Source organism: Acartia tonsa, chromosome 10 (assembly GCF_053477335.1).
Source record: "Acartia tonsa isolate MP-2025a chromosome 10, ASM5347733v1, whole genome shotgun sequence".
In the NCBI taxonomy this organism is placed as follows: Eukaryota; Metazoa; Arthropoda; class Copepoda; order Calanoida; family Acartiidae; genus Acartia; species Acartia tonsa.
In genome coordinates this window covers 5,558,781-5,585,367 of record NC_137269.1, presented here as the reverse complement: position 1 = coordinate 5,585,367, position 26,587 = coordinate 5,558,781, and the positions used below count along the sequence as shown (strand labels likewise).

Here is a 26,587-nt window from a genome sequence, read left to right as displayed (position 1 = left end):
CCCTGCAGGGTTAGGAAAATGGCCCCGCATGGATAGAGCCCCCCCCCCCCCCCGCAGTGGCTAGAAATAGGATAAAATCTACTGTGAAAATACCAAGAAACGTCCCTTAAGAGGCATTGTCATGAAAGGGACTATACCCAAGATATATGTGCATCTACTTAACGACTTCCAAAATTTGAGGGTGCCCTCAAGTAATCACCCCTTCCCCCCCCCCTGCATCTACTCTATACATTATTTTGTCTGTCTGACTGTCGGTCATGCTTAAAAAACCTTATTGTTGGAGAAATGTTATTTTCACGACTGCTTTTTTAGATAGCCAGCTGTAAGTTTTATTCAAGATACCTTATATTTATACAGATCTGCTCCATATATTTATTGTCTGTCTGTCTGACAGATATACTTAAAAGGACAATTTAGTTTTAAAAGAAAAAAAATTAAAAAATGTTGGTGGTTTTTTTTTCTAAGCGCGTGAGGGTGCAGGTACCCTATCCTAAAATAGTTATAAACCTTCCCATGACCTATGACCTATGTCCCTGCAAAGGAGAAGCATATTAGTTAGGAAGATCCTTCCATATAAATAGACACACACACACAAACATTCTTTTACTTTGATATAAGGATTAGCATTTTGTTACTGTATCCTATTACTAGCGGCTACGCCTTAGAGGCCTCTTGGGGCACTTGAGGAGGAGAGAGTCCAATTTAATAAACCAATTTATTTTTCTAGATTTTAAAAGAAAAAGACAAACAAACAAACAAAGAGACAGACAAACAGACATCCTGTTACTTTATTATATCCTATTATATAAATTAGTAAGCTAAGCTTTTTTTGACTGTAGCAACGGATCTTGTTAACCGCTGAACCTAAAGGGTTCTTCTTTACAGTGAAGCTTATTATAGGTATAGAGAAGTTTATAACTATTTAGGAAGAGGGCTCTCCACTCTCAAAAAAAAAATAACACTTAGAAAAAAAGTACCATCTCCGCAATTTTACTTCTTTGTTTTAAAACTTAAATTGAAAATTGGAAGAATGAACTTTCCCCCTTACCACCCTAAAAGCTTCTAGTGATGTTACTGCTAGTGATAATATATTATAGTTTTTATCAACATAATATGCGGATTTTAAGAAAAATTTAATCAAATATGCGGACTTTTTTCAACCTTTTTTTGACAACATTTATTAGACATATTAGAATTATACTATTGATTTCAAATTTTGCACGGAAGTATGTCCTTTTACTGTATGCTATATTTACGCAATTTTGCAACAAATTTATGTGCAATTTCATTTAGACTTCAAAATTAATATTCTGCTTATTAAGTTCTGACACTCTAGCTATTGTGCGTTTGTTCTACCTTCTGATTTTTGTGCTTCGTTTTTATGGATGTTGTCATCCTTGTCTAGAAAATACAAATTTATTAATCTATGGTAGAAAGTACAGAGAGTATAAATTATTTCCTACATTTTCTTTATCAATTATCAATTATCAATCACCTCTATTATCCATCTCTTTTTTAGGGGTTACCTTTCCCACCTCCCCTCTAATCCCTCGTTTTTAGTTACGTCACTAAGATAATTTCTAAGACACTAATACCGGGTTCTTATTTTGTTAGCAACAAATTTCGATGTGATACAATAATCTGATTGGTCTGATTTTTTAAATACTGATTTCTAGGACAACAAAGTACAATGTTATATGAAAAACATCTCCATAATCAAGTACTAAATATGTAATTATGTCCTTAAACAATATCCTGTATTTAAGCAACAAATTTACTTATAATTTTGCTTCGACTGTTATACAATAATATTCCGATTATTCAGTTCTGACACTCTACAAGTATTAATGTTCATTTGTCCTACCGTTTCAAAGCTTAGCTTTTATGGATGTTGTCATCCTTTTTACCATGTATTTAAGTTATAATTCCCTTTTATCAAAACTTTATTTCGTATTATTGATCATATCTAGATAAAAGATAAGATAATTTGTATGAAAGAAAGGGAAATCTTTTTACAAAAAAACGCACAAAGTCAAGACCAGTATTATCGTTACATTTCAGAAAGGTACAGTGTTCGCTCATACCCAAATTTCATCAATCCTAAGGTTGTTAGATGGATTGGTGTGAGAAATTGCACTGTTAGGATCAAGATTTTGTTGTCTGTTAGTTGGAATGAACATTGACAAAGCCAATTGTGAGGTATGGTATATATTTGCCTGTCAATAATTTCAATTATAATCTTATCTCAACTTAAACTTCTTTGAGACACAGGAACACCTCAACATGGTTAATCTCATGAATAAGGTAATAAATTGATATTTTGGATCGCCTTTGGTAATTGTAAATATTGGATTTAACTAATTTAATTCTTCTAGATCTCTTTCTTCATACGCCAACATTTTGGATAACCTAACTTTGACAAACACACGGATCTAAAGATAAGACAATGGCCGATGAATTTATTTGTATCCCCATTGATAATACACAAAATTACCCCTTCTGTAGATTACAATTAGTATTAGAAACGTTTGGACATTTACCTTAAAGAGTTAACTAATTAAAATTCAATAAAAGTCCCCAAAGTTGTAAAGCCAACATTCCTAAAATCTTCATTTCAAATTTCTTAAATTGTTTTCTGATTGACTGTCCTTAACTCTGAAATAATTTCTTCATTATGAATTGCATACATATTATTTTTACTTATTTCATATTTTTTATTAAGGAAGATAAGATTGAGCTTACATTTGAACAAGAGTTCATTGAATTTATCACTAAATTTTAGTTATCATTTGTGTTGCTAATCATGAAGTTATATTTCCTAGTTTTGTTACTTTATTTTATTTCATCAAGCTTTGCTTTAGATGGTAAGTTTGAAGATGAAGAAAGTCCCTTAATGACGTCATAAAAATGAGGGATGAGGAGAGGAGGAGTGGGAAAGATTTTTTGAGTGACTTTCTTTGTCTTCATAAGTTTTTTAAATCTGATATAATATCAAGGTTTGATAAGTTATAATGATGATATGATGTGATTTATTAGCAGCAAAATACAGATTAATTATACATAATATAATTTAATTGAACCCCATAACACCACTTTAAAATATATTTGTTTAGCTACTGCGGGACTATTCATACTTTACTTAACCTAACCTACAAGAAATAAACAGTTTTTTTCTAATTGTGGTTCATTTTCAGTTGAAACAGAATTTTCTTAGTTCTATTAGATTAAAGTTATTATTTTTTTTAGAAAGTTTCATTATTATAATATTACAATTATTGTGCTCTATTGCAATAGATTTTAATTTCTGTTACATAATATTACTTTCTATAATGACTAGCGACTTCGCAAATTAATTACCTCTGTTGCTGCGACCATTAATTTCAAATTAATTAAAAAACAAGGATGACCAACATTCATAAAAGCGAAGCTCTAAAACTGTAGGACAAACGAACATTTATACTTGTAGTGTGTCCGAACTGAAAAAACAGAACATAAATGTATTAATGTCGAATCAAAATTTTAATTAAATTTGTTGAAAAACTGCAGAATTACAGGATAATGTTTAAGGACATACTTACGTTTTTAGAACTTAATCATAGAGATGCTTTGCTTATAACATTGTACTTTGTTGTCCTAGGAATCAGTATTCCAAAAATCAAAACAATCGGACGATTTTATCACATACAAATTTGTTGTTAAAAAAGTTAAAAATCAATATGTTTAAAATGGACATACGGACATTCTGGTAACGATTATAGAGTTGCTACGCTTTCTAAATCGTTACTAACTACTACAAGAATCACCATGCAAAGTTTGAAATTCTAACATGCCTAAATTAACGAAAAGAGCTATCCGTTACAGACATACGGACGGACGGACTGACCCTAATTATAGAAAAGCTTCGCTTTTAAAAATGAGGGGGATTTTTATGTTTTTGGGGGAGTTAGGGGCGCCCCATCCCCCAAGAAAATAGCATAAAACCACCACAGGACAAGTAGGTATAATCCCTGAAGAGTAGAATCCAATCGGTTCAGTGGTTACCAAGATCTTAAGGGACGGACAGACGGACATACATCAAGCTACTTTGTATTATAGATATACATATTGTGACCTGCAAAAACCTGCTCTTTTCTATTACATACATTTTCTTAACTTATGAAATATCAAATAGAATTTCTATTAATCTTTAAAGATAACTTATTGAGCATGTTATTTTTGTTTAAGTAAAAATAATCAGTTCTATGTATTTTTAGGAAATGAGGTGATTTTTACTCCAGAACCTGAAAATACTTTAGGTAAATTATTTATTGAAAATAATATTCTCAAGGCAAAGTTCCCTGAATACACTATTTATAAAAACTTACAATCTTAATATTTTTCACTATTCGAAGTAGCCAACTTAATAAAATACCATTCTATACATAAAGCATTCAGTTGCAAACTGTAATTTTATTATATTAGATGATATCACTGATCCCGTGGAAACATTTGGCAATGGTGAATCTTCTTTATTCAATCCTGAATCTATTCAATCTCCAGATGTAAACAATATCCAAGCCTCAGATCTAATAAAACCATACATTCCAGACCAAGATCAAACTTTGAACATCAATCAGAATGAAGCTGCTAATGATGACTTAATCCAGTCAGCAAATGATGCCAAAGTTCCAATATCCAACCCTGAGCCAATAGAGCCTTCTGAACTGGAGCAAGATATGTCATCTAATCAAAATAAAATGTCTCAATCCATTCAAGTTGATAGTTCAAACCAGAAACAGAATCAACTATCTAATCCTGAACCAATCAATAATGACAATCGAGAAGATATACAGCCATCAGATCCTGAGGCAATCCAGTCTGTTGATGCTGAAGAAGTTAAAAATTCAAATCCTGAACCAGTCAATTCCATAAAAGAACAACCTACTATCCTTAATTTAGAAGAGCCAATGATAAATGAATTAGAGGATGCAGAAAATATAAATGATAATGAAATTCTTAATAGTGCAAATGAGTTAGAGATGACAACTGTTGATGAACTTGGGCTGAACAATAATAACAATATTATTGGAAATAATGGGGACCTTGGTAGTGATTCCAATAACACAGATGATGAAAATACAATAGAAACAAATGTGAATAATGAAAACATCACAAATGATAAAACAGCTTCTGATGCATCTGAAAATACCAACAATGATCAAACTGGTGCTAGTAATCACAAATCAAAAGGTAACAGAAAATATGAAAATATTTTAGGAAGATTTAAAAAATATTAAATGTTATTTATCAAAACACTTAATTTTTTTATTTTAGATGTTGAGCTTGCACCAATCCCAAGGGAATGGAACCATAGGTAAATTTGGAACTTATTAAGATTATGCATTTAAAAGAACATTTCTGGTACAACATCTTGCAACAAACTGATGAATTAGGTCTTACATTATTTAAAAAAAAAAAAATAATAATAATAAATGGTATAAGGTATAACCAACAAGCGAAATAGATCTAAAATAATATTTGGGGGGCAGATGTGTTGCACCCCAACGACAGCTGAAAATACGTATAGGTTTCATGATTTTTAGTAGCGAAGCTACTCTATAATTCACTTTGTCTGTTCGTCAGTCAGTAAGTCCGTAACGCTATGGGGGAAATGGGATTTACTCAGCTCCTATAAAAGATAGAATGCTGAAATTTTTTGACAACATTCCTATTAGTAAGGAGCACAATTAACTATAACACATCAATGGCGGTCGGACCGCTTTTTAGCAGGTTTCAGGCTATTTTTGTATTTTTCAATTTTTTCTGCATATCTTTGGTGTTTATGGTCCGATTTCAAATTTTTTTCCCGTTATAGAAATAAAAATTAAATTTCCTGTCGTTTAAAGAAAAAAAACTATGACGGTCAGACTACCTTTAAACAGGTTTTAGGCTATTTTTGTATTTTTCACATTTTTCTCTATATCTTTGGTGTTTATGGTCCGATTTCCAAACTTTTTCAGTTATATATATCAAAATGAAATTTTCTGTCATTTAAAGAAAACAACTATGACAGTCAGACTACCTTTAAACCGGTTTAGGCTAATTTTGTATTTTTCACATTTTTCTCCATATCTTTGGTGTTTATGGTCCGATTTCCAAATTTTTTCCAGTTATAGATATCAAAATTAAATTTCCTGTCGTTTAAAGAAAACAACCATGACAGTCAAACTGCCTTTTTGCAGGTTTTTGGCTATTTTTAATTTTTTCCTTATTTTTTCTATTTCTCTTATGTATATAGTCCGATTTTCCAAATTTTTTAAGTTAAGGATATAAAAATTGATTTTCCTGTCGTTTCAAGAAAACAACCGTATTCCCATCCATGAATTTTTGGGCTTTGCTAATTATGGATGTTGTCATCCTTGTTTTTAATTAATTTTGTTATTGGCACTAGCTGATTATAACTATTGTTTACACTGATCTTACATACCAGAAGTTTTGCATTACTGATGAATCTACTTAAAATATTAACTAAAATCTTAATTTAGGAATAAAAGCCACAGCAAACCAGAATATGAACCAGCTGTAGACTGCCTGCTACTACAAGGGGCAAAGAAAATGAAGTTAGTAAAAGTTCATTTGGAAAACATTAATATTATAATATGGCTTCACAATATTCGGCTTAGAATTTTATGTTTGTATGTCTGTTTGTAGGGATCTAAAAGGATAAGAAAATTGTGAATAAATTGATCTACATCCCCAATAATGATTCACAAAATTACCCCTTCTTGAGATTAAAATTAGTGGTTGAAACGTTTGAATTTTCAACTATGTAAACGAACCAACCAATCTAAAATTTTCTAAAGTCCCAAAAGTTGTTAAGACAACGAATAAGAAAACGTTATTATAAAACCTTGGGGACTAGTCTAATAAACAGTCCATTGTCCCCTATCTCTGATATCTTTCAAAATAGTCTTGGATAATAAAGGGCCAATTGGGATCTTAATTTTGGTAAAGCATATGCTTACTGCTTAGTTCCTGTGCAGACTTTTTAGAGGTTGATAGCTCCAGAAAATAGTACCTAATGAAATCCTTATAATAAAGTAACAGGATGTTTGTGTGTTTGTCTGTGTGTATGTTTGTACCGAAGGATCTCGCTAACCGCTGAACCGATCGGGTTCTCCTTAACATGGTATCTTCTCAAAGGTCCCGGGAAGGTTTATAACTATTTTCTTGGGGCGTGGGACACCCCCAACCCTAGATATACCACACTTTTCTGGGATCTTGCTGAGTCAAGTATCAACTGTTGGGAATATCAAAGGATGACTCCATGCAAAATTTGAGCCGGATCCGGCCAAAACCGGCCGTGAATTTTATGAAAAACCGGTTTTTTCCGGTTTTTAGGGGGTATCTGTAAATCGATTCAGCTGGAGCAAAACCGGTTAGAGGTACAAAAAATTTTACTTCACATGAAATTTAGCCAATGCAATTGCGTACAAAAATGTACTTCATCATCAACTTGATTGGACAACTCTTTTCCCTCCTAAATGTCCATTAAAACCTCGGAAACGGCAAAAATCGCCAAAAATCACGCCTTCGGCGGCAAATAACGGCTAAACGGTCAGCCGGAGGCGAATGAAACATAAATAAAGAAATGTCTGCCTCAAAAAGTTGTTCAACATCAAAGAGATGCTTGAAGTCTCTAAAACGACTCCTTCCCCTCCTTTAAGGGGAAAAACTGAAAAAACGTGATTTTCAAAAGTATGCCCACTTCGTGGGTGTGGGGGGCACTGAACCCGTCACCCCAGGGTCACCAAATATAAAGTCTAGGCGGCCCACAATGCTGAATTTTCACCAAGTGAAAGTCTTGTGTCATTATCTCTTATGAGAAAAAAGTTATTAATTAATTAAAATTTCAAATTGTGATTTTTTGATGGATTTCTTTGATGAAATGACAGGCCGGTCAATTTTTAGGCCATTTTTTGCGGTTTTTGGGCCGTCACGCCCAAACGGTTTGAGATAATCTCATGGGACCTTTTGCCCAACCTAAGTCTGGTTATTTGTGAGGTCTAGGAAAAAAAACAGACTTACGCAAAAGATTATAATTATAATCTTTACACAGAAAAATGGCACGAGGTGAGGGTTTGAGGGGGCAAAATGAGCCGACCAGCGATTTTTGACGGCACGCAGCGACGTCGTGCTTCATCCAATCCGGGATTTTTTTTTTCTGAGACCTTACAAATAACCAGGCTTAGGTCAGGCAAAAGGTCCCGTGAGATTATCTCAAACCGTTTGGTCGTGGCGGGCCGAAAACAGCAAAAAATGGCCTAAAAATTGACCAGCCTGTCATTTCATCAAAGAAATCCATCAAAAAATCACAATTTGAAATTTTAATTAATTAATAACTTTTTTCTCATAAGAGATAATGACACAAGACTTTCACTTGGTGAAAATTCAGCATTGTGGGCCTCCTAGACTTTATATTTGGTGACCCTGGGGTGACGGGTTCAGTGCCCCCCACACCCACGAAGTGGGCGTACTTTTGAAAATCACGTTTTTTCAGTTTTTCCCCTTAAAGGAGGGGAAGGAGTCTTTTTAGAGACTTCAAGCATCTCTTTGATGTTGAACAACTTTTTGAGGCAGACATTTCTTTATTTATGTTTCATTCGCCTCCGGCTGACCGTTTAGCCGTTATTTGCCGCCGAAGGCGTGATTTTTGGCGATTTTTGCCGTTTCCGAGGTTTTAATGGACATTTAGGAGGGGAAAGAGTTGTCCAATCAAGTTGATGATGAAGTACATTTTTGTACCAATTGCATTGGCTAAATTTCATGTGAAGTAAAATTTTTTGTACCTCTAACCGGTTTTGCTCCAGCTGAATCGATTTACAGATACCCCCTAAAAACCGGAAAAAACCGGTTTTTCATAAAATTCACGGCCGGTTTTGGCCGGATCCGGCTCAAATTTTGCATGGAGTCATCCTTTGATATTCCCAACAGTTGATACTTGACTCAGCAAGATCCCAGAAAAGTGTGGTATATCTACCCAACCCCCCCAAAAAATGAAAAATCCCCTCCCCCAAAAAATATTTTTAAAATTTTTTTAAAACTAAAATTTAAAATGAAGGGGGGGGGGGGCACCGGGCACCCCCCCCCCCAAAAAAAAAAAATTTACTTTTTCTTTTAAAATCTAAAATGAGAAATTGAATTATTAAATTTGGCTTCTTCCTTAAGTACCCCTAGAGGCCTCTAGGAGCGTAGCCGCTAGTAAGAGGATAAAGATTTTCCTACTGAAATAGAATAAATTAGAATAAAATTTCTGGTTATTTTTTTAGGTATCTACAATGCTCAAGCGATCCAGGTAATTTTTGTGTTTTAATTTTTACACCTTTTATTTTAGTAGTGCTGTTTATTCCTTTACATATTTTCAAAGTATCTTTATATATAGGTAGACTGTTATGATATTATACTATCATTTATAATTATTTGATCATCACAAATTAAAATATTTCTCAATTCTTTCTCAAAAGATTATTAAGATTCATTAATATGTTTTAGTGTTCTTGTGTGGCTTAATTTCTGAAATTTTATCTTATTAATTTTTAAAAGTGAAGCTTTTCTATAATTAGGGTAGGTCCGTACGTCCGTCCATCCGTCCGTACGCCCGTCCGTCCGTCACAGACGGATCGCTTATATCGTTAATTTAAATTCACGTTCATTTTAAACATGCTAATTTTTTTCACTTTTTTAACAACAAATTTTTATGTGATGTAATCATCCGATTGATCTGATATTTGGTATGTTGATTCCGGGGACAACAAAGTATAATGTTATAAGCGAAGCAACTCTATAATCAAGTCCTAAAAATGTAAGTATGTCCATAAACATTATTCTGTATCAATCAGTTTTTCAACAAGTTTACTTAAACTTTGCTTCAACTCTTATACTTTTATATTCTTATTATTCAGTTCTGACACTATATAAGTGTTAATGTCCGTTTGTCCTACCGTTTCAGTGCTTTGCTTTTATGAATGTTGTCATCCTTGTTTTTATATTACTTTTTTTCATATTATTTTTTTTCTTTGTGTTCAGATGGTTTAGGGAAAACTATGTGTTGTGGGGAGAAAAAATCAAGGTAAATTTTAAGGAAAAAGTTATTAAAATGTTATAATCAAAGTGCATCTTTTTTTGAATTATGATTTTTTTTCTATTTTAATACAGTTAGGTTACACAGGTAATTATATGTCAATATTTGGTTTAGGATTTATTGTTGCCTTTTCTCTGCATATTACTAACTAAATTCAAAACTAAAATTTTTTTTTTAGTAGCGAAGCTAATCTAAAATTTGATTTGTCTATTAGTCATTATGGCCGTCTCGCTAAGGGGGGAATGTAATTTTTAAAACTCTTATTTAAAATAGACTAATTTTTTTTGCGAAGATCCAGTATGTAATTTACTTTGTCCGTCGGTCTGTCAGTCAATAGAAATATATAAAATACATGAGAAATGTTTCGTGATTTTACCAAATATTTTTAAAATCTCCTTTTCCGGTTTCCTATCCATGATTATCTATGTGCTTATGGATGTTGTCATTCTTGTTAATCCTCTATTTTACAGATATTGTTGTACCCCATTAGAATGGTCAACCTCCTCCAAATATAGTGGCTCCAACAAGGTAAGAATACTTCCTCCAAGCACAGTGGCTTTAACACGGGTGGGAATAATTTCTCCAAACACAGTGGCTCCAACACGGGTAAGAATACTTCCTCCAAACACAGTGGCTCAAACACGGGTAAGAATACTTCCTCCAAGCACAGTGGGTCTAACACGGTAAGTACAAGGGTTATAGAATATACATTGATATTATGAAAGGAGAAGATTTTTCGTCATTTAAGGTTCTCATTTATTGGTCAATTGTTCATATAATAGAAGAGGAAGGGGGAATTGGGTATTTTAGCCCGCTGAGAATTCCACTTTATTAGAGAACATGAAAATCAGAAACTATTGTCCGAACAAGAACAATTAAGTCTCGTCTATCTATAGGCTAGAAATCAACCTTATTCGACATTCACTCAAAGCCCCAAAAATAATGGACTTAAAAGTGTATTAAACTGTATATAAGACATTTGCGAATATATTGATACCATTAATTTGCCTCTTAGATAGAAAAAAGTATGTTTTTTTAATATTTTTCTCTTGCTACAAATCAAATTTCAAATTTGAGTCACCAAAAATGCTAAACTAATTTTTGCTCTAGAAGAATCAATTTTTGGAGTTAGAAAGTGCTTAATACCTCATTTTAATCGCCTGGCATTGCTTTATAATATACAGGTAATGACTTGGTTTTTTATGGAACAGCTGACTAAAAAATCGAGGTTTTGTGATAAACCCACTTTTGTTGTTGCTCCATAAATGATATTTTTTTTCCCAATTTTTTTGGCTGTAAAGAAGCTTTATATATTCATATAACATCCACCTAAATTTGACTTTTGGTATTTTATTTATAACATCACCAGAGGGAATTGAATTTTGGAAAAAAAATATCAATTTATATTTTACACTGCTATGCATTGTTCTTGTTCTTGTTTCTAAAAAAAATTTATATTATAAAAAAGAGAATTATTTAACGCTTCTATAGGTATGTTTATCATTTTTCTAGGCTCAATATAACTATAATTACACCATTTTAAAGTTAGACATCATAACATATTAACACAATTATTGAATCGGTCTGTATTATTAAGCTGGCAACTCTTAAAACAGCTGCATTTCATTATCCTATTATATAAAGTAGTAATCTTTGTTGTCTTTAGCTTAAGATTTCGACAATTACAGTACCTTGAGTTCTGTGTTTTATGGATGCTTCCTATAGGACCCTGGATAGTTTTGGAATTTTGAAAATAATATCAATTTATATTTTACACTGCTATGCATTGTTCTTGTTCTTGTTTCTAAAAAATATTTTTATAATTAAAAAGAGAATTATTTAATGCTTCTATAGGTATGTTAATCATTTTTCTAGTCTAGATATAACTATACTTCCAGCATTTTTTAAACATCATTATATTCAAGTTATTGTAATTTTTAAATAAAATATCAATATCAAGAACTATTGGAACAATTTTTACCATGCAAAACAAGGTGTTAGGATCCCTCACAATATCTATCTGTCTGTCTATAATGCATTACACATGTAATGCTAATAGAGAGGATGCTATAAGAGTGCTCTTATAATGTGAACTTCTCATAATTGAATGGGCTTCCTGAAACCAGAGACCATAAAGTTGGCCTAGTAACTACAAGGGGGAGTGCAGGAGTATCCAGGGGGAGGTGCTTGTAAAAGGGTAATTTTTTTAGGGATGGGGGTTATCACCCCCCTTAATATATTATGGGGGGTATAAACCCAGCCTTTTAAATTTTTTTTAATAGGAGTAAAGAAAATCCTTAAAACTTACAAATCTAGGAATCAAACTAGCACCCCAACCAATAATCGGTTCCATGCCAAATGTAGGAGTGGAAAAACATTGAAGGGACAAATGCATGAGTCCCAAACGTCAGAGTGGAACAAACGCAGGAGTGGGATAAACATTGGAGTGGACAAACGCAGGATTTTTGGGACAAACATCGGAGTGGACAAACACAGGAGTCCCAAACTTTTTTTTCAATTTTGAATTTTTGTTTACAAACACAGCCCCCCTACCTTCGTCCGTTACTTTTCTTAGTTAGGTTAGGTTAGGATATAGGCTAGGGGGCTGAGCGCTGCAGCCATAGTCATTATTTTGTAGACAGGGGTATAAAAAATTTCAAAATTGTAATATTATTAAAATAGTAGACACTCCTAGGTTTTATTTAAGCAATGTTCACTCCAATGTTTTCCACTCTGACGTTTGTCCACCTTGATGTTTGTCCACTCTGACGTTTGTCCCATTCTTACGTTTGTCCACTCCAATGTTTGGGACTCCTGCATTTGTCCACTCCGATTTTTGGGACTCCTATGTTTGAGGTAGAACCCCAATAAGTAAATCTCAATAAAACTTGATAAAATTATGCAAAATATCAAAGTATTCAATCCCTGAATTTCAACCATCTATCTTGAATAGGAGTAGAGAAAATCATGAAAACTTGAATTGTAGGAATCGATATAGCCCACCCCAGTTTTTTGGCAAATCCTAATGAAACTTGATGAAAATATGGAGTATTGATAGAGAGAGAGAATATTCAATCTATGAAAATTTAAGCCTTCTATCTTTTATAGAAGCCGAGAAAATCTCGTTTTCCCCTTTCTGTCTCAGACAGACAGACATACCAATGGACAGACATACAGATGAATGGACAGACAATGGACGGACAAATATTTTGAATTATAGAGTAGCTTCACTACTAAAAAACTAAATAGGATAATTGTTGTACACAAATTGATTTCAGTATGTTTTAAATGAGCTTACATAATCAAGGACGTCCAAGCTTTTTGATTTGGGGGGGGAAAAGGGGAGGAAAATTTGGGCATCCCCATGTTTATTTTGTGGGGTAATCTTTATATAAAAAAGGCAAGGACATCAAAGCTTTTTATATTTTTTTTTTTGGGGGGGGGAGAGGGGAAGATTAAAAATTAAAAATTTAAAAATTATGGGGTTGCCCCAAATTAATTAATAACCCTTAACCCCCTAGCACCCCCCCCCCCACCGGGACATCCCTTTACATAAAGTAATGATTATAAAGTTGCTAAGTACCTTACTGCTACAAAAATCATCTTCCAACATTTAAGATTAATTCTAAAACGCCTGAATTAACAATAAGAGCTAACCATGCACAGTGCCTTCGAAGGTGCTTTGACTTAAGTGTCAGAACCTAAATTGGGACATAGTGCATTTCATTACCCTAGGTTAGGTAACTTAATTTCACTTTTCAAAAAAATCTAAAATGCAGCGGTTTTTGAGAAAATTAGATTTAAAAATTTCTAGTTAAATTTTCACCCACTAGGAGTTACCACATAATCATGACAAGAAAATCAAAGATTATTTATTTAATATTTTGAACAACTTTGCTTTTATAAAGTCAGTCATAAATCCTCCGTATATATGATTTATTAAAGGCTGAATTTCTGTGACCTTAGCAAAACAATTGATAAAAATAGCCATTAATTACATCACTTCAGGAGTGGTTTTATGAAGAAATTTATTAGAGCAAACTTGTTCAAAATTAAAAATAAATAATCTTTGCTTTTCTTGTTATGATTATACGGTAACTCCTAGTGGGTGAAAATTGAACTTGAAATTTTTAAATTTAATTTTCTCAAAAACCGCTGCATTTTAGATTTTATTGAAAAGTGAAATAAAGTTACCTAACCTAGGGTAATGAAATGCACTATGTCCCAATTTAGGTTCTGACACTAAAGTCAAAGCACCTTAGAAGGCACTGTGCATGGTGTGGATATACACATCCTAATTGTAAAAATGTTTTGCTTTTTAAAATTGTAAATCAATTATTCAGGAATCGTTTTACTTTGTTTGTTTACTAGCAGCTGCGCTCCAAACATCTAGGAGCTCTGTAATTAAAGGAGTAAGGAAATTAGTAAAATAGCCTTATACTTTACCGAAATCTTAAGCTACAGACAAAAAAGCTTTATATAACATGTATTAATTTGTAAAACTGCAAATGATAAAATATGACCTATTTTTTTCTCTTTAAAAATTCTCTTTAAACACCTCCCCCTTTTTATATAAAGATGCTAATTCCCCCCTAACCCCAAGAGGATATAAGCAGTAAAAACCCGGCAGGTGGCACAATTTTCTAACACTTCTTTCTTATTTAGTCTTTTAAAAGGATTCAAAATGCATTGACATATATATATTTTTTTTAACTCTTATTTTATACATCTTAATTGGAACTGATGATCTATTTTTATAAAGAAACATATGTATTCCATCAATAAAAAGTTAAAAAATTAAGTGTGTTTATACATATAATAATTACTATATATAATAGGATAATGAAATGCAGCTGTTTTAAGGGTTGCCAGCTTAATAATACAGACCGATTCAATAATTGTGTTAATATGTTAAGATGTCTAACTTTAAAATGGTGTAATTATAGATATATTTAGCATAGAAAAATGATAAACATACCTATAGAAGCGTTAAATAATTCTCTTTTTTATAATATAAATTTTTTTTAGAAACAAGAACAAGAACAATGCATAGCAGTGTAAAATATAAATTGATATTTTTTTTCCAAAATTCAATTCCCTCTGGTGATGTTATAAATAAAATACCAAAAGTCAAATTTAGGTGGATGTTATATGAATATATAAAGCTTCTTTACAGCCAAAAAAATTGGGAAAAAAAATATCATTTATGGAGCAACAACAAAAGTGGGTTTATCACAAAACCTCGATTTTTTAGTCAGCTGTTCTATAAACAACCAAGTCATTACCTGTATATTATAAAGCAATGCCAGGCGATTAAAATGAGGTATTAAGCACTTTCTAACTCCAAAAATTGATTCTTCTAGAGCAAAAATTAGTTTAACATTTTTGGTGACTCAAATTTGAAATTTGATTTGTTGCAAGAGAAAAATATCAAAAAAACATACTTTTTTTATCTCAGAGGCAAATTAATGGTACCAATATATTCGCAAATGTCTTATATACAGTTTAATACACTTTTAAGTCCATTATTTTTGGGGCTTTGAGTGAATGTCGAATAAGGTTGATTTCTAGCCTATAATACAAAGTAGCTTGATATCTGTCCGTCTGTCTGTCAGTCCCTTCAGATATCAGTAAACACAGAACCGATCGGATTCTACTCCTCAGGGTATATACCTATTTATCCTGTGGTGGTTTTAAGCTATTTTCTTTGGGTGTGGGACACCCCAAACGCCCCCAAAATCATAAACTCCCCTCCCCCATTTTTTTGTTTATTGGGAAGTTAGTTCACATAAAACTACGGGCAGCACCAGTAGTACTAATTTTTTTTTAATTACCTTTTGGGACAAAGCCCCTAGAGGCTATGGGCGAAGCCGCTAGTTGATTTAAAAGACTTACTTTACAAATTGGAAAAGGATATACTTATCAACTATCAATCATTATGTAAAATGTAAAAGTAACAGGATATCTAACTGTCTATGTAACCAAGGATTACGCTGAATGCTGAACTGATATGTTTCTCCTTCACAGTGAAGATCAAGGAATGAATTATAACTATGGGGATGGGTACCACCAACCCCCCAAATTTTTTTTATAATTAAAATCTGATAGACACCCCCTCCTTTCCTTTGTATTCCTCAAGAGGCCTCTATGGAAATAAAATTCAAAAATGATAAAATTTCTTATGAATTTTAAATTAAGAATTCTTAGAATGCAAAAATAAAAATATTTTAGGAAAACTCCACAAGGTTTAATAAAATTTTTCTTCATATTTATAATTGTATATTACAATTCTTTTCCTAACGCAAAAAATAGACGGCTGCTTTTCTAATGAAATATGTATATTTGCAAATATTTTTAAGTATTTTAAATGTTGTATTGTGTGCGAATTTTTCATTTTTTTTATGTAATATTTTATAAGAGTGTGTTGTATAAGGTGTTTGTTCACGTCCGCAAATGCAACACTTTTTTTGAAAGTTTTTTGATGGTGGGGGGCGGGGGGGGGATGGGGAGGGAGGGGGCGTCTAGGTTGTGAGGATTAGGATAGATTGGGATATTTTTTTTAACCGAACCAAAATCTATACTCAATGGATAAAATTTACATTTTACCTGAATTGTCAAAATTAAGGGCTTTGACAAAACCTTTTTTAGTGAGTTTTAAAGATCTTGGGAAAGGGGTGAGTTAAATTTGTCATAATGGGAGTGAGAACTGCTGAATTTATTGTACTTTTTAGGGAAGCTCTATAATGTCTTTTGCTGGTTTTAGGCTATTTTTATAAACTCTTTCACCCTCCCCTATAGACTTAAGTCGAAACAACTAGTATATTAATAATGTGTAAATTTAGTCTTTCAGTGGTGGAGGGAATCAGACAACGTTGTCTAAAAAAGTGAAAAATGTATGTATATTATGTTAAAATCGACTGGCTTCTGAAAAAATTGAGTAATTTATCGGTACCTTCCAAAATTCACATGATTTGATGTCACTGCTAAAATTCGGTCTAATAGTATAGTTGCCTTAAGTTCAAAAATGCAATTAAGTTTTGACAAAGACAGTTATAAAATTATTAACCCTTAACAATCGGGCCCCTTGCCGAACCTTTATCGGTCGGGGGTGGAGGATTCAACGCCCCCCCCCCCCATTATCTCAGCTCTTATTAGAGCTAGAGGATTAAACAATTTTGAGCACTTTCCCTTGTTTGATAATGAATTTCCGATTATAAGTGAGTCAAAGTCAATTTTCACTTCCTTCACCCTTTTATTTAACAACACTCGTTTTTCGGTTCATTTTTACTTAAAAATTTTAAAAGGCTGTCGTTTTCTTTTTTTTGAAGCTAGAAAAACAATTTTTTCAGAAGATGCTTATCTTTATGTAAATTTCATACTATAAATCTCAAAACATAAATTTCGGTGGCCGAAGCTGTACTTTGCGGGATCTTGAACGCCCCCCTCCCGACCGTTAAGGGTTAAATAAAGATTTTATAAAGGGGGGAATAAGAAACATACATACCAACCTTTAAAGCAGCTTTGTGGAAATAAATATTGCAAGTGATGGAGGAGGGTTTATTTTAACAGGACAAAAATTAACTAAACAGGAAACTATGCAAAAAGAAATTAGGTAATCATAAAATTTCATCCACTTTCGCAAAATTCAATTTAAGCTCCATCATTTTTCTTTCTTATTTTATACATTATTTAATAAGCTGGGAAAATTATGCTAATTTTTCATGAATATTACTTTTTCTATGCATAGTAAGGTATCACTTACATTGAATAGATAGAAGCAATTAAGGAACATACATATATCATTATTTAAAAGAAACAGGATGTCAGAAGTCTTTTTGTAGGATCTGGAAAGTAATGAACCAATATGATTATCCTTTACAGTATAGCATTCACCCTCCCACGATAAATTACCTCCCCCCCAAAAAGTTTTTGAATTATTTTTTCATTTAAAAGTAAAATTGGAAGTTGACTTTCCCCTTCACCCTAGAGGCCTCTATGTGCGTAGCCGCTAGCTCCTGTAAAATGTAACAAAATGTTTGTTTGTCTGTAAGTGTTTCTGTTTGTCTATGAGTATGCATATAGCTTAAGATCTCGGTAACCACCGAACCGATATGTTCCTCCCTAACAGTGAAGGTTCATGAAGGGTTAATATATTCTATTTTAAAAGAGGATACCTCCAACTTCCCAGGAAAACTAATCCTGAAAACCCTTGTTTTACTATTTTTTCTATAAAGTAGACGTTTAAATTTATATTGTTATTTGTGTAGACTGGTGAATCAGGATTGCAACGTCCTTGGGATCTTACATTGGCTGTTTATCCTAAGGTAAGCTCAGCAAATTGTAAATTACACTGGTACCCAAAATTTCATAGTCACGTCTTCATATTTGTTGTCTAAAAAACTTTGGGTACTTAGATTATTTCTAGTTTGGTTGTGTCCAAACGAAGATTTTAACCTATAGATAGTGTAATTTTGTTTATCATAATTGGGTATAAATTGCCTGGGTAAGTTTCCAGTAGCATGGCTTCGATCAATTTTTTGTTTGTATGTATGTCTGACAAACTCACATGTTCATGTTGTTGCCCCACAAAAGAAATAGTCAGGGAGGGAGGGGTAATTGGGCAGCAAATCATACTTGTACCCTAAGTTTTATAAACCTGGTTTCTCAGAAAGTGAACTTTAATTTAAAGTCGATTACCATATCACTCAAGGTTTCTGAAAAGAACAAACACAAAAAGATTGTATTAACTTTAACCTGATAATAACCTATGGGCAAAATCTAATATATTATAGGATATATTATTACTTGGATATAACACCAGATTTTCATGTCATCTTATAGAAGTGAATCTCACAGAGGACTAAAATACATCCCATACACCTCCCTTACCCCATTCCCTCCCCTCCTACTGGATGAACAAACTGACCAATAAATGAGTTCCATGCTAGCAACCTAAATTGACAACAATTTTCCCTGTCATAATATCCACGTATATTCTATATCCATTAATTTAATGGTATTAATATTTAGGGAATGGAAGAAGTGACATCAAATGATGGGGATGAAACTATTCTTGTTATAACTAAAGATGATATCAATAATCTTCCAACTTGGGCAGTTATACTCATTATCATAGGTAAGATGCAGGGAGGGAGGGGACATTGGGCTATTATTACACTAGTCCCAAAAGTTTTATAATAAAGTTTTCTTGTTCGTTGGCTTAACAACTTTGGGAACTTTTATTTAATTTTAATAGGGTAGTTCATTAAGTTTAGAGACCAAATGTTTCAACCACTAATTGTAATCTACGGAAGGGGAATTTTGTGTATCATCATTAGGAATATACAACAATTTTTGGCCATTGTCTTTTCCCTTTAGATCCCTGAGTAACAAGTAATAAGACATTTATGAATTAAAGCTCTTCTATAACTAGAACAACATTGACAATGAAGAACAATACGTACATCAAGTTCAGGTGTTAGAGACACACACAAGGGTGGGTCAATTTTGGAATTTCACATTAGTACACATTGGCAAGGGTTACTTGGCAAATATTAAACCCTGTAAAACTTAAAATGGGTTTTGTAATCCAAAAACAACGGGCGTGCAGGATGTATAAAATGTGCCCGGCCCCTTATAAAACCAAAAATTAAACTCCTTCAAACACAGGCATGTTACATATTAAAATGACCGCATTAAAATGCTGATTACTAATCTAAAAAACTATTTTTATAAATATTGCTTCTAGTTCGAACAAGGTCTCATTAAGTACCTAAAATAGCTGATTTAGTCAAAACTGTTTATTTTGGTAGGTTAATTGTTGGATATTTTAGTCTTCATAATAGAGAAGATTAATTTATGGTGCCTAATCATCCAAGAAATTACCATTTAAAATAGCATAGCAACATATAATTTTTATGTTCTCTAATAAAGTGAAACTCGCATGAGGCTAAAAAAACAATACCCCCATACCCTCCTTACCACTGGACAAAAAAATTGCCCAATAAATTAGTTCCATGTTAGCAACCTAAATTTACAAAAAATTTCAACTGAAATAATATCCACGTTTATTCTATATCCATTTCTAGGTGTAATTCTGTTGGGTGGTTGTATAGTGTGCCTAGCCCTCGACTGTTTGTGTAAGCTGGTATGCTGTTCCTGGGCTGCCATCAAGAACTTTCTTCTCTGTATTTGCTGTTGCTGCAGGAATTTAAATTTTATATCCTTTAACAATAGGACTAATAGGAAATCTTGGAAATTCAACCTGTACATATTTTCTTAATTGTAATATCTCATTAACCACTCCATCCCAATGCTATTGACAGGATCTAACTTAAATCCCTTAAACAAAAATTCCTTGACTCTCACTTGAAGAAAAAATATGATTTCCCATTAAGTAAAATCCCGAAAATGTCATCTGGAGATTTACAGGGAGATTTTTCTAGTAATTGATTACAGAATGGTTACGTCAGTCTGATTTACTGGTAATCTAATTTTCAAATGGTTGCTTTTTTTCTTGGAACTTTTTTCTTAGTTTATAGTTTATTAAATTTAATTAACAAACCCTTTACAATTTCCTCCAAATTTTCTAGATTAATCTGGATTTCATAGCCTTTCTTTGAAAACTCTTAAGTTGAATTAATTGCCCATTGTCCCCTCCCTTACTCCCTGAAATGTACTTATATCTAATAAAGATGTTTGTCAGTCTATCTGTGTTTATATGTCAATTAAAATTAGAAAATTTCTAGGATAACTTTTTACAAACATTGATAAGGTCGTTTTTTTGCTGATTTGAAGGTTGGAGCCTCAAGAACAAGATTCACTAATTGGAGGATTGTAACATAAACTTTTCTTTTAATTTTAATTTAATGTTGGTTGCTAATACTTTTAATTTACCTTTCACAAAAGCCACGAAATAGAAATATGCAATAGACCCTAAAAATCAAAAAAAGATTCCAATTGATTTTGCATTATATATTTCCACAATGAGAAAATATCTTATCAACAAAACCATTTATTTTTGACTTATATAGATAAAAATGGATTTTTAAATTTTAAGTTCCACAAAATTAGGAACGAACATAAGTTAAAATTATCAGAATAGTTATTTATCGCATTGTATTATGTACAACTTTTCAAAGATTTTAAACTGTTTCAAAGTTAAAGTGGAAATAAAATTTATTTCTAGTGACAAAGCATCAGATGAGGAGAGACTTGTTTTAGTTAACCATGATCATTATCATATACACCATCATAAAGGTGATAGTTGAATAGTGCACGCTAAAAACGCCTTGAGGAGTAGAATGAGGAATTTTTATCCATATCAAAACATCTTGTTCCTAGCCTGAGAAAATCTCAAGAAACGAACCCAGTAATAGTGTCAGACTGATTATGACGTAAAAATAAAAATTAGCCAATGAGAGGCCATTATTGACCATTGGTAAAATTTATAATGGACTCTCATTGGCTAATTATTTTTTTACGTCATAATCAGTCCGACACTTTTACTGGGTTCTCAAGAAACCTCTACGAATCTGACAATTCTTAATAAACCCTTAAAATGGTGTTTTTTAGTCATTTCTAAGGCTATGAAGATATTTTAAACCAGACAAAAGTTCCTGATTCTACTCCTCAAGGCCTTTCCTGGGAGCATCATGAAGCCATAGTTCTGATTCAAAAAAATTTTTACTCCCATTTACAAAAAGTCATTTGCAGATAACCGCTTTTGTCTCAGATAAAAATGTCCAAAATCGACCCACCCTAGGATACATCCCCATACACTCTATTTGTGGTCGTTTAATTAGACGTTTTTATAATGTTCTTCAAGGCATTTAAAAACATTTTTTTGAGTGTTTTATGTATATTCCCTTTTTAAAATCTTTTGAATCCTAATGTAAGCAAATTACAAAAGAATCCAAGAGGCTTTTCAAATTATGTTGAAATTTACCCTCAACAAGAGAGAGAGAGAGAGAGAGAGAGAGAGAGAGGGGACAAAGTGCAGTTTATTAAGCTAGTCCCCAAAGTTCTACATTAAAGGGCGAATATAGGTTGAATATAATATGGGCTCAAAAAAACCGTGCAATTCCATAGATTATAAGTAACTTTAAGATATTGACATATCCAAATGTATAAGTCTGTTATAGCTTAAAACCTGAACATTCTCAGGATAAATTTATGTAATAAGTGTGGTTCCCTAAGAACTCCAAACACCCTAGCATCACACAAGGCTTCGGTTTAAGGTTGAATTAAAAAGCTTTCGTTAAATGACAGTCGTAATAAAAGTGGAAACCAGTTATCAATCTATTTTTTTGTATTGTGGATTGTTTCTTCCTTGACAATATTCCCCAACAAAGTGTAAAGTATATGAATTTTATTTTAAAAAAAAACCTTTACAGGAGAAATTTTATTTCATGTAAGTATGAAAATTATATGGTAATTGTTATAATTAATTTAAAGAGGACAAAAATAATAGGTGAATAGTGTTTTTTTTCTTATATTTTTTTCTTGAGAAAATCTGGCGATCGGTGCGTTTGTGTGTGTGTGTTGAAAAATGCGTACTAGGGTAATTATATCATCAAGAATTAATCATTGATCTTTATACAGAAAAAAAAACTTTAAAACGTATTATTTACCCTAGTAATTACTCCAGACGCAAATTGACGCAAATTATTTTATGCTTTTTAAAAAATCAATAAAATAGTATATAATATAAAAAAAATAAACACTTTAATTATCAATTAAGATGCATGCCAATGTAATAATCAATTAAACTTAAGAAAACTAGTCAAAAAAAGTCTTGTAAAGGGGTAAAATAAACGATTTTGTTGACTTTCTCATTTATCATATGTTGAAGTAAAAGCAAAAATTGCAAAATCTACTTAAAGGGCGAATATAGGTTCAATATGATATGAGCTTATAGCAAAGGTGCCATTACATACTTTTAGAATATCTATGCCAAATTTAAAAATTCAAAAAAATCCTTAAGTAGATTTTGCAATTTTCTGATTCAATTGAACATATAATAAATGAGATTGCCGACAAAATCGTTTATTTTAGCCCTTTACAAGACTTTTTTTTGACTATTTTGCTTAAGTTTGATTGACTATTACATTGGCACGCACCTTAAAAGATAATTTAAATGTTTATTATTTTAGATTAAATACTATTTTATTTCATTTTTAAAAAGCATAAAAATAATTTGCGTAGAAGGGCGTCAGGACTATTGACTAGGGTAAATAATACGTCTTAAAGTTTATTTTCTGTACAGAGATCTTTGATTAATTCATGATGATATAAACAACCCTTAATTACGCATTTTCCACACACACACACACGGCCACAAAAAAACAGGGATTTGAAATCATTCTTCCTCCAAGAAAATTTTATTGATTATTTTTTTTTTATTTTTTACATTATTTGATGTTTTTTTTAACTTTTAAATATTTTACTTTATATATTTTGTATGAAGGTAGAAGGAGGGTATATTTACCCCTGATTAATTCCCGAAACCTTTTTCTCATTTATTTGTACTGCAAAATAACAACAGTATTTAGGCAAACTCTACACACATCCTGTTGTGAATATTGGTATTTGAATATGTTAGGGAACCACTCCTCTGACGTCACAAATTAGCCCAATTGGCTAGGTTTTTAGCTATAACGGCCTTATCCAATGGAATATCTTTATTTGCTTGAGTTATTCATAATGTATATACTTGCACCTTTGATATAAGCTCATATCATATCCAACCTATATTCGCCCTTTAAGGATTTTTTTGATTTTTTAAATTTAACATAGATATTTTAAAAGTATTTAATGGCACCTTTCATATAAGCTCATATCATATTGAAACTATATTCGCCCTTTAACGTTTTCTTATTTGTTGCCTCAATAATTTTGGGCAATTTAGTGAATTTTGAGTGGGTGTTCATTCGTTTCTTAATATATTTTAATCCACAGAACGGGTAATTTTATGTATCATGATTAGGGATGTACATCAATTTATTTGCAATTGTCTTATCCCTTTAGAACCCTAATCCTCAATACAGAACACAGAACCATCAGTATTTTCATTCTTTACTTTCTTTTCTTTTTTGATAATTCATTTAAAAGCATTTTTTTTTGTTATACAATGCAAGTTGTCTTTAAACTGGACTATGGTGGTATTTTAAAGTCTTGACTCATTTTAAAATTAGGCCTAAAATCTGTATATAAGCTTGCTTTCATTACAATGACAAAGCTTAAAATGTCATGTGTGACGTCAAAAAAATACGTCTTAATAGGAAGGATGAGAGTGGGAAAGGAACCCCGTGACATTTTAGGCTTTCTCATTACAATTATTTTAATTAAGGCAAGCAAGGAAGACATCACGAGAATCCTGAAGGATTGGTTAGTACCACTCAGTATCAAGGACCTCAAGGTGTTAATTTTTTTCATGCAATCCTAAAAATTTATATTTTGTAAAATAAAATAAGATTCAAAGCCCAATAACACAATAACAACGTTTCAAATCAAGTTTTATAAATGTGTCCTAGCTATAAGAAATTTCACACCTCCCCCTCCCCCTGAAGCTTTTTATAGTGCCTATAAAAAATCACGTCTTATAAGACTAGTCCAAAATTCTAATAAGACGTGATTCGGAATGTTCTTATATGACGTAGTTTTTATAAGCACCATAAAGAGCTTCCCCCACCCCCTTCCAATTGTAATGTTTATATTCTGTTTTTGTAGGAAATGTTGTAGTGGCCACAGCTCCCCCATTACAAGGATATCACCAACAAAACCTGTACCAAAAACTTTCCTAAGCCACGAATCATGTAACACCAGAACATTATTGCATTTAAACTATATTTGAATAGAAATGTTTATTTTGTGATTGCAATATAAAAATTTTAATAATGTCTATAGTATAAACTCATATCTTCAAACAAAAACAAAGTTTAGAAAAATTACAATAAATTTATCCAAATTTTTGTACACTTCGTTTTTCTGTTTTTAACAAAAATGTAGAAACCTGTAGTGGCGTAGCCGATAGTAAACATAAATTTAGTAGGGTTTTTGTGTCAGCCGATTCACTCATTTCTAACCACTGAACCGATTGAGTTCTCAATTTTTAGGAGAGATCCACTGAGATCCTAGGAGGGTTTATGCTATTTTATAACAAGTGAAGAAACCTTTGGATGACTTAAGGCTATTTTTCTGCTCCGTCCTTTTACCTTCAAATATAGAGTTCGTTAATGCTAACGGTGAAGCCTATAGTTTGATTTAAAGTTCAGTCCGCCTAGATACAAGATGTTTGCTTATATTATTAAACAAAAATACTTTTCATTGCCACAGAAGTTCTACAACTTCGCAAAATGTAATAATATTTTCAGCATGGCTTCGAAACCGGTTTATGTCCGCTGGATTAGAACTGGTTGAGTGACATACTGAAAAAATATGTATAACATCGCATTACAGACAATTTTCGACGAGTCATAAAATAAAAGTTATAAAAATAATAATCGAAGGGCCGAAGGCCCGGACTAACAAACTGGTTTTAATGTTTTAATTTTATAATAACCCTATCATAGATGTATAAGTATAGATGTATAATCCAGACAACTATCTGGCCCAAGTGTTGGAGACCCTTTTCATTTGCTATTAAATTGCTTAATCTGTTCTTTTATAGAGACTCTTCTGTGTTTATATTTTTACGCTATTGACCCAATACATAAAAATTGGGACAGGGTCCCCGACATGTGGGCTGAATTATATATAGCTCATGCTCCCTCTATTCTTTTATTAAATAACCATATCTAATATAATGCAATTTGCTATTTATAAAACAATAGTTTTAGATTTTTCACATGAACAACTCAACCACAAAGTTGTTTGTAAACATATAATGCATAAAAATTTAATGCAATTATATACGCATCCATTACGAAGTGGGTTAAAACTGGTCAATTCTGAAATTTATAATTATATTTAATCAATACTAGCCATTGCGCCTCTAGCATCTAGGGGATCTATATTCAAAGGTATATGGAAGGACAGAAAAACAGCCTAATACCATACCCAGACTTTTTTTTTATAAAAAGAAAGCAGCATAAAACCATCTCAGAACCTATAAGAATCTTCATTGTAAAGGAAACCCATATTGGTTCAGCTATTAGCGAGATCCTTCGATACAGACAATAACTCTTACTACTTTATATTATAGGATAATTATTGTTATTTAAATACCATAATTGATTTGAATGACAAAAATAATAATATTTTGAAAGATGGACATTATGTCAAAAAAATAAAAAAGGGGGGGGGGGTGGGTAAAAAACCTCTCTCAAAAAAGTTATAAAACTTCCTAGGATCTTCACCGTAAAAAAGAAAAGAAGGTGCAATTTTTTTAATACCTTCCCTAAATTAAATGGGGTGTGGCTTTTTTTTTACCTTGACTCTCTCATTGGCTGTATAAACAAGTGTAGA

At 32.1% G+C, this 26,587-nt stretch overlaps 2 protein-coding genes across 2 annotated transcripts in view; one reads left to right on the top strand and one right to left on the bottom strand.

Moving 5' to 3' along the window:
- Positions 1-26,587, bottom strand: part of LOC145329247 (mitochondrial glycine transporter A-like) — a 402,442-nt gene that overhangs the window by 43,314 nt on the left and 332,541 nt on the right. The window lies entirely within an intron of this gene.
- Positions 2,750-25,035, top strand: LOC145329245 (uncharacterized). The gene is made up of 14 exons (XM_080173294.1): positions 2,750-2,864; positions 4,254-4,295; positions 4,462-5,229; positions 5,314-5,353; positions 6,525-6,599; positions 9,309-9,334; positions 10,066-10,108; positions 10,591-10,648; positions 18,388-18,444; positions 19,151-19,256; positions 20,209-20,326; positions 21,309-21,379; positions 24,471-24,539; positions 24,851-25,035. Exons 1-14 carry the CDS (start codon positions 2,804-2,806, stop codon positions 24,922-24,924), a joined length of 1,608 nt encoding a protein of 535 aa, XP_080029420.1. The 5' UTR covers positions 2,750-2,803; the 3' UTR covers positions 24,925-25,035.